The sequence below is a fragment of the Cyanistes caeruleus genome, chromosome Z, assembly GCF_971803275.1.
Source record: "Cyanistes caeruleus chromosome Z, bCyaCae1.hap1.1, whole genome shotgun sequence".
NCBI lineage: Eukaryota > Metazoa > Chordata > Aves > Passeriformes > Paridae > Cyanistes > Cyanistes caeruleus.
In genome coordinates, this window is record NC_141732.1 from 24,853,202 (window position 1) to 24,868,858 (window position 15,657).

Sequence of the window (15,657 nt, forward strand, 5' to 3'; positions counted from 1 at the left end):
AACCCGCATTCATGCACACATTTTGCCAGAATGAAGTAAGGAAATTATTGTTCTAGTCAGGTACTAAAATTTTTGTGCATGAAAAGTTATGTATATCTGGTGGTATGATGCAGGAACTTGATGCTGAAATTGTCTGACAGGAGTCAAGAAGGTACTTTAGCATGTTTAATGTAAATTTCTCCAGAGATACAGTTTCTCTAAGAAATTCATTGTAACCAGCTAATTGTGAGGAGAGATACACATCTAGAAAATATTAAAGCTGTTCAAACAATTAGAATTCAAGGGCCTACCCTGGGTGCTAACTGACATCATGGTTAGACATAATTCCTCTAAGCTCTCAGTTTTCCTGTAAGATGTTTTCTTTCTAGCTTGCATGGGTTGATGCCAGATTTCATTGAATCATAGGACAATTTGTGTTGGAAAAGATCTGTGAAGTCATCAAGTCCAACAGTAGATCACAGAGTTCAGCCATAATCTGTTTGGAGTGTATCACATGCCAAACTGTTTCAGATTGTGGGTTTGTTTTTTTTGTTGTTTGGGTTTTTTCTTCCTTTTTCTTATTTGGGATCCTTTCCTATCTGACCTCCGGTGCCAAACCGCAGTGCTGCCCCTAACATCTTTGAATACGCCAAAACCACAGGGTTTCTTGATGGCTGGTTTTGAAGAGGAAAGGGAAGAGAAGATGCTGTGGTGATACCTCACTTTCCAAACTAGCTGTGGAAATAATAATAATAATAAAATCCCCAACAGCCCTCCCCAACCCCCAGCATACAGTTGATGCCTTTTATTCATCATGTCTCAGAATGGTTGTAGGAATATCTGCTGAGTAATAATCTCCTTTTAGGACTCGCCAGACATATCTTCCTTGGGGTCCTGCAAATCCCATCCTCCATCCACCTCTGACTGACGTGGCTGAGAGAGCAAAACTCCTCTGCAGTTGCGGTTTAGCCCAAGACAAGTCGCTTTGCGGCAGGGATGATGTAGTTAAGACAAGGCGGGGTTGCACCCCCAGCCCAAGCCAGGCTTTTGCCGACGGAGGCGCGGTCCCCACTAGGTGGCTTTGTCCTGCCGTGCCGGCCGGCTCTCCTCTGCCTCCTGCCTCCTGCCTCCTGCCCGGAGCCGCTAGGGATGGATGCCTTGGGGCGGGTTTCACATCCAGCCCTTCTGCAGGGCCAGAGAAATGCACAGCTCGGGGCTCGGCTCCTCGCTCTCTCCTGAGATCTGCTACCGAGGCTGCGGGTAGGGGACTTGAACTGACGAGCACCGGCTGGAGACATGAGTTTTCTGCAAGACCCAAAGGTTTAATGATCTTGAGCGAAATTAGATTCCACGTGTAACTTTGTAATAATTTCCTGTTGCTGAACGCGGCACTTTTTTATGCTAAAATTCAGAAGAGGATGACACAAAAGGGTGTTTATGTAGCGTGCCTAAAACCGGGGAATACACGTAGAAGCCGTAATTCGAAGATACATCCCTTATAGTCCTTCAGAAGCTTTTGCTGAAGTAAGGGCAGGGTTTTCCTTTGAAGGATCTGTAGGAAAGAGGCCTACTTAATACACTGTACATCCACTTTGGAAAGAAGAACCTCTGAGTCAGGGCCCCTGAGGACTGAAACTGTGGTTGCAGGCAGTCTAGTCTAAGTCTGTGGCAAAGACCAAGAAACTCCTGCTTCTGTAGTGAATGCCGTGCTCTGTTTTCATAAGGAGTGGTATATAAAATTATTAGGGGAAAGATGCAGGACTTGCTACAAGAATACTATGCCATAATTATTGGTTTTTCTTTGTATTTCTGGAATAAGTTTATATGGAAACCTTTATTGTGCTACAAAAATGAAATGTAAAGAAGATGGCAACTTATTTCAAGAGATTCATTGTTATGTTAACTCAGCATATCTCCAGAGAAATTAATTTCTTGAACATGAAACATTTTCCTGGAAGATGTACATTTGTGGTGTGTGGAATAGTGTGCAGTGGAAATATTTTACCAAATTTTTCTTTGCTCAGGAAAGAAAAGTCATGGTAGGATCTTCCCAAAATAGAGACACATCATTCATTTCTGTTAATTTCCACAGTTAGGGAAATTAACAGTTTTACAACTGATCTTTTTCACAGGAATTGCTCACAAACTCAGATAGGCTGTTTTGGGTTTTTTGCCTAGCTTCAGTTACATGTCACAGCCAAAGAACATGCAGTCTAATTCAATAAATAAAACCTCAGATGTGTGCTAGGAACCAGTAATATTTGCTGCATAATTTCAGTTTTAAGCTTAGATTTGTCTTTAGGAAAGTAAATGTGCATGCAGGCTCCAGTTTGTCACTCATGAGGTTCTGGTTTATTTATTTTATTTTCCGAACAGACAGGCATGCACACACACATGTTAATGTAAAAAGCAGAGTGAACGTTCATTTAAAATAAGGATTAAATTAAATCTTGTTCCAATTAAGCCCTTGGGCTGAGCTGTGGTAAGGCAGTTGAGAGGGACTTGTAAGGCACTATGACTCTGTTTTAAAATGTCTCACTTAAACACGCTGGGATGGTTTAACCGGGCTATTTATATTAGTCAAAAAATTCATCTTTAAAAACATTGTTAAAGTAAATGAATCTTGGCAGGTTTGTGAATACACCAGGCTTGCAAATTGTCTGCAGGGTTTCTGCTCAGCCTTTGGAATTTCTTATTTAGGGCTTTGGTGAGATCTGGGAAACCAGCCTAAGCAAGACACAAAAGGGCACGGTGCGTGTGAGTCCTGCCATGGAATGGCAGCGCAAGCGCAGGGATCTGCGTGATATGGCCAGTGGGAGTGGTGATGGTGGAGGCCAGCAGCACCACACTGATGGTGTTTTTCCCTCTTTGTCCCTCAGGATGTGACATGTGTGCTGATAACCGCAACGGAGAGTGCCCTATGCACGGGCCCCTGCACTCCCTGCGCCGGCTGGTGGGCACCAGCAGCGCGGCCGCGGCAGCCCCTCCGCCAGAGATCCCGGAGTGGCTCCGGGACCTGCCCCGGGAAGTGTGTCTGTGCACCAGCACAGTGCCTGGCCTGGCCTATGGCATTTGTGCCGCACAACGGATCCAGCAGGGCACCTGGATTGGGCCCTTCCAGGGAATCTTGCTCTTGCCAGAGAAGGTTCAAGCAGGTGCCATCAGGAACACTCAACATCTCTGGGAAGTAAGTTATAATCTTTCCTTCCTTGTTAAATTTGATCTTTTTGAAGCAAACATGGAGTGATTGTATGCAGTACTAGCACCAAAATTAGCCATGAAAATAAGCTAACAAATCCAGAATTCAAATAAACCGAGTAAGCAGGTTTGAAAATGTAGCCAGTGCAAGCAAAAGCCTTGCTATGATAAAGGTAGCCAGAAAACCAGTGGACAGCACAGAGCCCCAGCTGGTGTGCAAAAGAAGAGCTGACTGTTGCAGGTGCTGTAATGTGTAGTAGAGAGGCTTGATCAGAGAAGTCTGAAGCTTTTACAACACCCAGTGCTTTCTGTATTTTGACCTGAGTTACAAGAGCTGGTGGAGGTCTCAGGTCACAGCACTAGCTGCATCATGTTAGAGCAGCAGATGTGGGTTGAGATGGAGTGCTGCATCGTTGCTGTGGCCCCCAGACAATCCAAGAAATCTGCTGAAACAAACCCAGGACCCTATTCTACAGCCTGACCCTTTGCAGAGTGAAGGACATAGTGCTTGTTCAGTTTAGTTCAGCTCTGGTCCTGTACCTACCGTGCATTCCCCCGATGAGGTTTCCAGTACATTTTTACTTTTACTTTGTAAAAGCCACTTTCAGACATCTCAAGGTTGTAGTTTTGTTTTGATTTATTTAAAAAAATATTTGTCACTGTCTTAGAGAGGGTAACAGTGATAACTGTTAGGGAAAACCTATAACCCTTGTGTGTCAGAAAGCGCTTACTCTCTTTCTAGCTTTTTGCCATTCATTTCTTCTTTAATTTGTACTGGAAGGTGTAATTTTTCAGTTCTTCTTAGTCCTCTCTAGCTTCAATCTCTGCTTGCCTCAAAATTGATGCAACAGTCAGTAGAAACACGCCCATAGATCCATGGTATTTGCTTATCTAGACCAAATCCAAATCTTCAGAATATAAGGAATCTATGAAGATGCAGAGTGGTTTTGCTGTCTTCACTATGTGTAGAGTGAAAGTGAATAGATCTTTGAAAGATATTTCTGGGTGCGGAAGAGTAGGTGTTCCTATGCTTTCCTAGGTGTAAACAAATAATAAACTACACATCAGGGTCTTTGTCTCAAAGTACTTATTCAAAAACATCATTGTGTCAAGAAGCAGATTTTCACATTAAAAAGATCAATTTCACATCACACCTGAATGTGATCAGTAGAACTGGATGAATTGCAATGACTGGGAATTTTGCTGCTGCCTCCAGTGGAGTTGGAATTTCTCTTGTACAGGAGATATTGACATTTTGGATTTAAATCTGCTCCCACCAAAGTCCAGTGATTATACTTACAGTACTTTGGGGTATATTATCAAACAAATATTTTTATGGAACACTTTATAATGATGTTGGGGGCTCTAATTATTAAGAAGGCTGTAATTATTAATTATTAATTATTAATTATTAATTATTAATTATTAATTATTAATTATTAATTATTAATTATTAATTATTAATTATTAATTAGTCTAGTTTACAGAATACCTAATAGTAAAATGATATTGCCAGATCCATGTACTACATAAAAAACCTGAAATTTAGATAAAATAAATGGAGTCAGATAATTTTTCCATAAATATTTACATTATCAATTTATTTTTTAAATGAATATGTTTTATGCAAGTAAAGTTGCAAAACCTGACAATATCTTTTTTAAAAAGCAAGAATTTTTAATCATATTTCAGGTTAACTTAAAAACTGTTCCGGGGCAATGAAGGAAGCTAGGGCTTTTTTAAAAAATCAAAAGCAAAACCCAAAAAGCTATTAAGGAAGAAATAAAGGACAGTAGTATTGTATATACAAGATTCAGGCCGTAAGTTGTTATCAGCTGAGTTTTTTTGTGTGGGATTATTCTTGTGCTCCTAACACACAACACAGACTTCCTGTTGACTAGCAAAATGAATGCATGTATTTTAATTGAATTATATTAAAAATAAGAATTCAGTTTGATTTATTAATAATGTATTGCTAGGCAGCTCTTGGTCTTGAATTATTTCTGTTAATGACAAAAAACTGTTATCAAAGAAACACATACTCTAAGCTCTAGCTAAAATTTTGCTGTTTCTCATTAGTTTTGTCTTTCAATTTGACATACTTTATCTATCAGAAAACCAATGTTTAATAAAGAAAACTTTATTAAAAGATAGTAATTGGAAAGTGTGTGTACAAAACCTGATCTGTGAAAATATATAAAAGCAAATGACGGTATATATCTCCATTGTCTGTATGCACTTAGTCTACATGGAAAAATGATAAAGGAATGTCTCATCATAGTCCCTTTATAAAGTTGTGACTTTAGTCAATTATCTACCACCAGTTTTTCCCAGACAGCTGCAAATGCAAGTCTGTCTACAGATCAGCTGTTCAGCATTAGGTCTTGATGGACCTCATGGAGAGAATTTCACGTTTTTAGTACCAAAAATTGCATTTTAATATTTTACTCTCAACACTGTAAAGTTGATAGATATTTGTTTTAGTTTGCAATTCTTTGCGTACACCAGGCAAACAGAGGGGCTATTGCAAACACTTTTAAGCGTAGTTGCTGTTTTGGTTGCTTTTTTTTTTTTATACTCTTTGTTGTGGGAAACATTAGAAGCATTGCATTTGATGTATAGTTCAATGCTATGGAAATATGCTTCAGCCTGTCTGCACAAGTGTTCCCACTATGCACTCGATGTTTGCTTTGTATGTGATCCACACAGCATAATGTACAACGACTCGGAGTAAATTACATACCATTCCAATACCTCACAACAGGCCTTGACACCTATGGGTGTTCATGGGAAATTACAGAGTTCTCTCACAATCAGCCAAGATAATTTTTTATAACTTACAGAAAGATCAGTCTTTCAGAAAGCCAAAAATATTAGTCATTTCAGTTGTAGTCCTTTTTTTTCCCCTTTGGCCCACTTCTATAACCAGAGTTTGCTTGTATTTTATAAAAATACAATAAACTTTGATTTGTTTAAAACAAAAACAGGACTGGGTGTATTAAGTAAACACTCCCTTTGGTAATACAGGCATTTATTCCAGCAGCGCTTGATAATGTTTCTGATCCCAGTTTTTTTTTGGTTTTTTTTTGAAGTAGTGAGAATTATCCTTTTGTTATTGCAAAGAAACAGAGACTTTTTTAGCAATTAGGTCTTACTGATGAGAATGAGATAATTTTCTGCTAATGTGTTTTCTAATAAAGAAGTGGAAAGGCACACTCGATTCCAACATACATGAAAACATTATCTCAATTATTAATGTGTCCTTACTCCCTGGAGATAAATTAATCTAGTTGCACATGGTTTTCCCTTTCTGTTTAACATCAAAATTTAATAAGAGTAGACTTACGGAATGTATACGATATACACTTAAATTCTATTAGGATAGAACACTGAGGTTTAAATGTACATACATTTTAGTAGTCAAAATTTTTCAGGCTCCCAAGTTTAAAATGTGAATTCTGGTAACAGCTAACTTGTAAATTGTCTTTTTCCCCTGCAGATGCAGCTTAGATGAAAAAAACTTTTTTTGACAGACATATCAAAGGATATAGTCTTATTAGTTTCCTGTTCTTCATGTGCCTGATAAAGAGTTTGTTATCTCTTTTTTTTTTCTTTCATAAGTGGTCAAATAGTTGTTTTTTTATCTTGCAACAGCCTAAGAAGGTCAAATATAATATTTCACTTCATTTCAACTTTTCTTAATTGAAGCTTAGCATTTTTGGAAGTAATGCTTTATCATATGCAACTTTTTTTTCACAGGGATGAGCAAAATTTTATATATATAATATGTATATATATGTGTTTATCAGGGTATTCATTAGTAAATATAAAATGCTAAACCTGTGCCACTGATTTTGCCCCTAAAAAATTCCCTCTCTCCTCTTGCTTCCTTTACCCCCCCACCCCCTCCCCCCTCCCTGAATTAACTGGCACAAGAAAGTGTACATGTAATCTTAATAAAGTACCATATGGGTACTCTTTGTCCTTCTTGTGTCTCAACTGAAGCAAAAGAAAACATTGCCTTTGCCTTCTGCTGGAGCAAGAGCAGGCATTTTTTTGGGATGCACGCTGGCCAGGGCCCATGCAGCAATACTGGATGGTTTTGAACGAATTAATATGCACAGAGAATCCTTACCCTTCAAATGAAGCACTCATTCCAGTTATGGTGATAGATTCATATTTAGATTCTCAGGGCTGCAGTTTTGGACTAAATTTGCTGTTACAGAAAAGCACTGGGGGATAGAATTATGCACATGCTGCCGTTCTATTAAAGTGAAAATTATGTTTCTCAGCAATCTGTCATCTAGTATTCCAGACTGCTTGTCAGCTCTGTTTCAAATTTGTCATGTTCATAAAATTCAAGTAATTTTGTCTTGAAAAGCCTCCTTAGTTACTTTACTATTGTATCTTAAGTTATTAAGAGTAACAGCTGGAGCCATTCTGTTATTTTCTTGTTTTGCCATTTCTGAGCATTTTGTGCGATGCATGACCCTTGCATTTATTTTCCACTGAAAAAGCCCAATAATCTTTATTTTTACATGAATTTTAAGTTCCTGTGCTGTGATAACATATCACTAATATTGTGGTCAGCAGCATGCTAAACTGTAAGCTCGGTAAGAAAATTGTGCTAAGCATCTAAAAAGCAGCCTTCTGTCATTGGTATTTCTGGATCACTTGCTAGCACATTTTCCCAGATAACTTCTGTCAGTTACAAACTCCTTTCTTATGGTCCATAAAAAGTTAGTGTGATCCCAAATGTAGAAGGTGCTTTATATTTAATAATTTTTTGCTCTTCGAAAAGCCAAACAAAACCCTGATGTTTGTTTTGGAAGGCCTGTGACCTTCACAAGACTTTATCATGCATTATCTTCATGTATCTCCATGTTTTTGGTATGTTCTCTCTGTCTACACAACGTATGTATTGCATGCCTAAGCGCATGTGCTACAAAATAAATCCAATTTGGTGTGGGGACAGGTTCTCTTCCTATTGAACAAAATGAAGTTGGAATAAACTTTGGTGTTTGGAATTGGATATAGCCCCAGAATTTTAACAGTGTTACTGAAACAGGAATTTTGAGGACTGCATGGAACATGCACGCGTCTGGACACACGCTATTCCCAGTAAAAAAAATATTTTCTAAATTGCTAGATCATGCAGGGACTATCTGTTTTTCCACGGCACATAATCTCACCTTGGAGATTTCATTATGTAATATGCAAAAGTACTGACGTGAAACAAAAATAAATATAAAAGCTCAATTCTGTCCTTATTTGACCACTACCTTTCTGTGTTGCTGACTAGGCACCAATGTTATGGCAATATTTGACCTTTTAATTTACTTAATTACAAAAGCAATTTCCACTATTGGATGAGACTAGTTTGTAAGGCCTGAAATTGCTATTAATTTATGATACCATTATTCTGCTGACTTTTCATTCAAAACTGTGTAAATAAAGGCAATACTTAAATGACCTATACAAGTATCCAAAATGTGTTGCAGGCCTGATGTCTTTATGTATTTATTATAGTGTATTTATTATAGATTTGACTGACTGAAACAGTGCTATGTGCTTTTCCAGGTGGTGGTGATGCTCAATATTCTGCAGAACTGCCTCAACCACTGCTCTAGGCGCATTTTGGTCTCCCAGCTTCCGTGGCATCAAATGCGCATGGAGTTTAAAGTGTAGACTTTTAAATAAGCCCTTAACATAAAAGCTGGAAAATTCAGCCCAGGCTATACCTTCCCTCCACGCACTTGGCACTTTTTCCAGATAAGTTACAGAATTCCATTATCCAAATTGTTACACATGTGTGACAGAGGTTGACCTTTAGTCATGTCAATCCTTTTTGCGTAGGCCTCGGGCTCCAGCCTAATGGCTCAAAGCCTGATTTACTCACTGTAATAAGGGCAGGAGGTCGAGCAATTGTCAGCTTGCCTGCTCATACTCGTCTCGGAGCCTGGTTGAAGGCTGTTAACACAAAGCTTTTCAAAGTGAATTTACAACCACCACCACTGACATAGGCCAATCAGTACACCATAAATGTCAGGTTAGTGAGATTGAGCAGTAAGTAAAGCACTGCCAGCCCACTATTGGCTGAAATCAATTGCTTAAGGTTTAACTGAGAATAGCAATGCCTCTACGACCACGTCTGCAGAACCAGCTTGAGGGTGGAGAGTGAGTTGGAGGGTGGTTTAGGTAGAATTACCCACCAGCCATAGCCGTGGCATCATGTCCTGCATCTGTTATCCTTCCGCTTGAACAATGTCTGCTCTGACAGAATCCACGGTCAGAAAGTTGCTAGACCAGCTTTTTAGTTAGAGAAATAAGATTATTGTGGATTTTCCCCTATAGAAAAAAAAAAAAGAGTAGGGGGTAAAACAGTGGGCTGTCTTACCGGGCCAAAGGACGCTAGGAAAGTTTTCAGTGTCTTATTTCAGTAATTCTTAACTACTTTTAGTCCTCAGTTCACAGAAGGTTTTTTTTCATAAGGAAACTGTGGCTTTTTTTGCAATTGGCTTGTAACTGGAAGCTATCACAGGTTTCACTAAAGAGTGATTATGTACCTGATGGTCTGAATATCCATGAGATGTAGTTACCCGCAAGACTGAATGTTTTTATCATTTTGTGTAGTGACAGCTTGGACAACAATTCATTTGGCTTTGAAAGCATCAGCATTAAAATGTAGAAATCCATTAAAATGCTGTATGCCAGGATTTATAAATTAGGCAATTTCCTTGATTATTGCAATCATTTACAAAATTGATTGTCCTAGTGTGGTATAGGCAGATTTCAGCAATGATCATTGACAACAGGCACATCCTCTAATACCTATACTCATTGTTCTTTAAAAGAAAAGCCACTCTACTGCTAGGTTATTCTCCATCTCAAGGTCAATTATGCATTGAAAAAGTCTACTAATGTAGAAGACCACACATCTTTAAAGTAGAACCACATTAGCTATTTATAGTCTGTAATGATAGCCGGAACACTTATTTTTCCTTCTGTTCGTAATTTGTTTGTTGACATCCAAGGCATTCACTTGAATCTGTAGCACATATACTTTTTGTGATCTGTTATTGAAAGGTAAATAATTTTGGCAAATTGCAGCTGTAAATATTTATTTGATTGAGGATTTAAAAGTCAATAACATGTTTTATTTGTTGCATCTTAAAGTTCTAATTAACCAATAGATAGAGTACAGTAACTTGATTTGGGTCAATTATTTCTGGAAGACACAATCAAGAAATTATGTCATAAAGCAAATATGCCCTAGAAGTTTTCCTATATTAAAACAAATACAATAAAGCCACAAAATGCTAGCCACCAACCACAAAACCACAGTGTTTTCTTCTTGCATGGAAATTAGCAATGTGCAAGGTAAAAATCTTAAAATGCAGGTGATTTCAGGACATTCTTTTTTCAAACTGTACACGAGGTCCAGTCATAGCTGGCAAAAAGCTATTTTGTATCATATGCATATCAGGAGTTTCCAGGACTGATGTCCTGCAGTTGTTAGTCCTTGCCTAGACACTGATAGCCACTGATGTCACTAGGAGCTTTGATTTAAGGAGGTCTTCACGCATGACTGAATAACACAGTACCAGTGTAATCACAGTTCTTAAATCTTTTTTTCAAAGATAGGTGAGTAGCTCTTCGGCAGAGCCACCTGCATATTGTCTGCTGCTGTCTATACAGAAACAATATTGCAGTAAATGTTAAGGGATCTTTGTATAAATGCATTCATTAGACCAAAAGACAGCACTTTGCTTTTGCTGTGACAAAAGGAGGATTGCACTGCCAGTGGATGTGTAGTAGTGCATTGTGTTTAGTTAGATGAATATCAGACACAAAGAAAAATATTTTTTTCTTCTGTATCTTGTAAAAAATGTGTAGCTCATTAATTTGTTGTTTGTAGTACATTGCATACTAGTTGCCTGGGTTGAGCAAGGTGTACATAAACAGTTCTGTATTTTGTCAGTAATTCAACCTGATACTTTCTGTGTGGAGACATACTGGCATGTGAGAAAGCAAGTTTATTGAGCTGAGGGTATTTCTAAAGATGTTTTGGTTTCATCTGTGGAACTACAAAGTGGAGAAAAGTGGTTTTATCATGACTGCCATGCCCTATGAAATAGAGGGCATAGGAAATTCACCTGTAACAGAGTCCTGGAGTTGCAAATAGAGTAGAGGTCAGTATTACAGTCCTAAACTAGTAATCCTACATTAAGTGACGTGTCATCTAAAACACATACGACATAAGCAAATCTAAGGTTGACAGTTTTTACCTAGCCTAATCTTCTAGTTCTGTACTGGTCACTTTTTTTGTCTTTTAAAATATTTCATATGCATTATTTTGCCTGTTGCCACATCAGCATTCACTGTGCAAAGCAGGATATTAGTTTTTATCAATCTGTGAAAGGAATTTTGTATGGATTGGTGACTGGCACCACTTTTAGATCAAAATTTTGCAAAAAGAGCTAGCCATTTAAGTAAACATACTTTTTTAAAAAACATTCTCTTTTCTAGATAATCTTTTTATTATCTCTTACTGTATCTATACCTGTTCCTATTCCTATTCCTATTCCTATTCCTATTCCTATTCCTATTCCTATTCCTATTCCTATTCCTATTCCTATTCCTAGTCCTAGTCCTAGTCCTAGTCCTAGTCCTAGTCCTAGTCCTTTTAAACTGTCTTGAATGCTCTCCATGTTTCCACTGCTCCAGTAAAAGGAGATGAAAGACACACTCAATCACTTTGACAAAATGAGGAGAACTCAGAATTGGTTTGTTTTCTTCTTTTTTGGTGTTTTTTTTTTGTATAATCAGTTTTTAATAAAGTGCATCTTAATTTCCAATTGGAGAGATGAAGAGAGGGTTGTAGATTTTTGCCTGGATTTGTGTTAGTTCATCTTATCATGACCAGCAATATTTCAGTGACAGCTGCAGTAAAAAAATGACATTTTTCTGTCACAAAAAAAAAATTATTTGTCTTTCAGAGAAGATGTTATGAGATTTGACATTTGATGAAAAAACCCCAAATGTTACAAAAAAAAGAAGGAAAAAAATATTCTCATCCATAATCTAGGGAGGGCCATTGGCCATCTCAGAGCAGGAAGACTGGTTGGATTATTAGATGGCATGCATTCAGAAAGTTCAGGAAGAAACACTAACATTTAATGAACATAAATACATTTCATTTTTACTGATGCGAAAATATTATCACAATACTTACAGAAAATAAATAGGATTCTGAAAAAAAAAAAAAAAGAAGTTGATTTTAAAAAGAGTGTGGTTTTCATCCAAAAGTGTAAACTGCAGATTGGTTTTGACCAGTTCTAACAGAAATGAACAAAAAGTTACACAAATTTGGAAGTTTCACTTGAAGCTGTTGTAACCCTTTGAGGCAGTTATTGAAGTCTACCAAGCTGGGACCTCAGCTGTGTTTTCAGCAGTGCTCTTTTTTCCATGGACCCAAGCCTGTGTTTTGTTAGATACCATGCCCTGATTCTGGCATTTTTCTTCCTGATAAATGTGAGGTCTTTCTGTGTGGGGACCAAAGCTTTTCACCCAGCTGAATCTCTTCTGTTGTTCATGGACCAACACTATAGAGTTCAATCTGCTGCATATCTTTCAGCATGTTTAAAAGTCAGAGTTTAGAAAGCTCAGTTTCTGATAAAATTTTATCAAAAAGATAAGCAAAATGAAGATGAACATTGGCATTTCCTTAGACCACATGTTAATCATGAAAATGTATAGGAAAAGAATGGGTACCAAGTATACGATCAAATCTTTGCATCAGTGTTGCCTCATCTGAATTCCATTCTCTGCTCTGATCAAACCAGGATCACATTCAAGTTACTTGGAATGAAAGGTTGCATTTTAGGAGTATTAACTTTTCTGCTTGTTTCTCCTGGATGGTGCTAATTCTCTCCCAGTCTAGGCGCTTGGTGAATTTTGAGCAGAGGGCCCGGGCTCAGGGGTGTCTCTAGCCCACCACATAGCCTGCAGTAGGGTAGGCTATGTATCTAAGCCTGGGTGGGCTCAGACTAACTCTGGCTGAGTAGCTGTTTGACCTTGGGGTCTGTCATTCCCAACAAAAGATGGCCGAAGGTCAGGCTGAGGTCTGTAGCCTCCCTTTCCTCCAAAGACCATATTTGTCTGTCTCTTTTCTTAACCTTTGTGAGTTTTTGTTTATTCAATATGATGTTAATTTTCATGCCCAAACAACACAAAAGTGACATGACCCAGCGGTAGTAACACTGCAGAAGTTTTACCTCATTGTCTGAAACTGATTTTTCTTTTACTTTTGAAAGGATAATTTGTGTGCAATTTCATAGCTTGCTGCCAAGCCAAATCAGATGGTCTCTCATTCAAAGATAAAGTAACTGTCATTTTGGATCACTTTAAAGACTTTGGTAGAGTCATACTCTCCTTAATCCTTCATTCTTAATTTATATTTCTTCCACATTGTTACTTATCTCCTCTGAAATCTCACAGGTCCACATATTATACTTTACGCCAGTCATTTACACCCCGTGGCCTGCATGTTGCAGTGGCTGTATTTATGATCAGAAATAGTTAGCAATGCCACTCAGGATGCTATCTATCACAATTAGAAATAACAAAGATAGCCACTTTGGAGAGGTTTGTGCAGTGCCTCCTGTCCTTTCTGAAGCTCAGCAGAGCACTGCTCCTGTCGTGTGCCCAGACACTGGTTGGCAGGCAGGTTAGGAGAAATGCTCCTCTCTCTGCCACATTTGGCTTTCATTCATCTGTTTTAAAAAGACACCAGGAATTTAACATTACTGCAGCATCTGCAGAGAAAATAGCTGGCTACGGTGATAGTTAAAACAAGGAAATTCATTGTCTTGGCAATAATTTATGATTATAGAAATCTTAGTGTCTATATGGTCCACCATTGTGTGTTTTACTAATATTTAACTTTTCTTTCTTCTGTTTTATTATTTTCTAATTTTTATTTAAATTTTTAAAATTAAAATTCTTATTTATTTTGTTATTTGTTACTGTAAAAATCTGTCATAAAAATTATTCTTGTGATTTTTGTGAAGAAGGATATGCTTTTATATTAGGGCTTCCTACAAAGGGAGCAAACATTTTGGCATTTTCCTTCTGTATTGATGGTGATTGGATTTATTTGAAGAATTAACCATAAGCTTCCTGTTGAGAGCATCCATTCTAGCTGTCATTAAATGTGGAAAAATATTTTCTCTTTGAAAAGTGAAGATGGTCTGGATGTACATTAATATTTCTACAGTAATTCCATTGCTTTATTAAAATAATGCTGCAGCCATTCATTGCAACTTGATATTAACTTATTTAGTAAATACGTAACAGGATTAATACTGAGAAATTTTTGTAGAAGACTTCATAGTTCAGCATCCAAGGATCAGATTGGCACAGACTGAAAGCTGGCTGAATTTCTCCCATCTTCACACCCTTTGAAAGTCTCAATGTAAAAATCAGAGAGCTCGATATCTTTTTCTCAGAAAATTCAGTATCTATATAGGCTGAAAAAGCATACCTTGAGATCACAGGAAAAATTGGGACAGCAGAGAGATGCAGGACGCTAAAACAATGTGTTTGAAGAAGATGAAGAATAGGACAGCAATGGTAATACCAATGAGTTTGGAGAAAGAGCCAGAGCTTTCTCTGACTCTGAGTGCTGTAGATTACTGCTATTCTTTCTCTTTGTTCTCAAAGATTACAGGAGATTTTAGCACTCTCACAAACCAGGCTAAACTTGTCTCAGGAGCATTGTACTGCTGGTCTGTTACTCAGTTTTTTGCTGGTTCTGTCTTATAATAAGTCCTGGATATCCCACAGAAAGTCATGGGCAAAACATTGAAAAATAATAGCATTCAGAATTAGTAATTTTCATGCATATGTTCTGCTCTGGATTTTTCCCACTCTCTTGCTGATGAATTTAAATATTTTATCTAGGTCAAGGCTTCAAAACTTGCAAGTCCCTTAAAACATAACTTCATGAATATTCTTGAGCATGCAAGGCTTTCTTAAAGACCTTTTCCTGTCCTCAACACTGCACTAGAAAACATGGTATGACCAAGGGTGGACCAGGGCAGGAACATCTGGGCACCAGCTTTTTGTGTCTCTGGTCTAAGCTGTCCAGACAGAAGCTTGCTGTGCACTGTAAGCCATGTGGGCATGTGTCTGCTAGCACAGTGTCGTGCCCAAGGGTAAAAATCCTTACAAATGTAATTGTCTTGTGGATTGAAACCCTGCTGTGCCCAGACAGTGTCATGAGTAGAGGGAGATGGATCTCCGTGCCTTCTGACAGGACTCTGCTCAGTGCCTCTTGGGAAAAAAAATAGTGATTATTTGACCAACACCTTACTTTCTGAAATCTGTGAGATAATTCAAATCTTCCACTTTTAGCTGCAGGTCATTTACCCTACCTGCAACACTGGCTGGGCTACTCAGTGGGATTAAGTTAATCGA

The 15,657-nt window shown here is 38.0% G+C and overlaps 1 protein-coding gene across 2 annotated transcripts in view; it reads left to right on the forward strand.

Annotated features, from left to right (window-relative positions):
• The window catches only part of PRDM6 (PR/SET domain 6), a 77,114-nt gene that overhangs the window by 7,928 nt on the left and 53,529 nt on the right, over window positions 1-15,657 (forward strand). For both annotated transcript variants that reach the window (XM_086868327.1, XM_086868328.1), the window contains exon 3: window positions 2,859-3,166. In XM_086868327.1, the coding sequence (XP_086724453.1) occupies window positions 2,859-3,166 (308 nt within the window). The remainder of the gene's footprint in view (window positions 1-2,858; window positions 3,167-15,657) is intronic.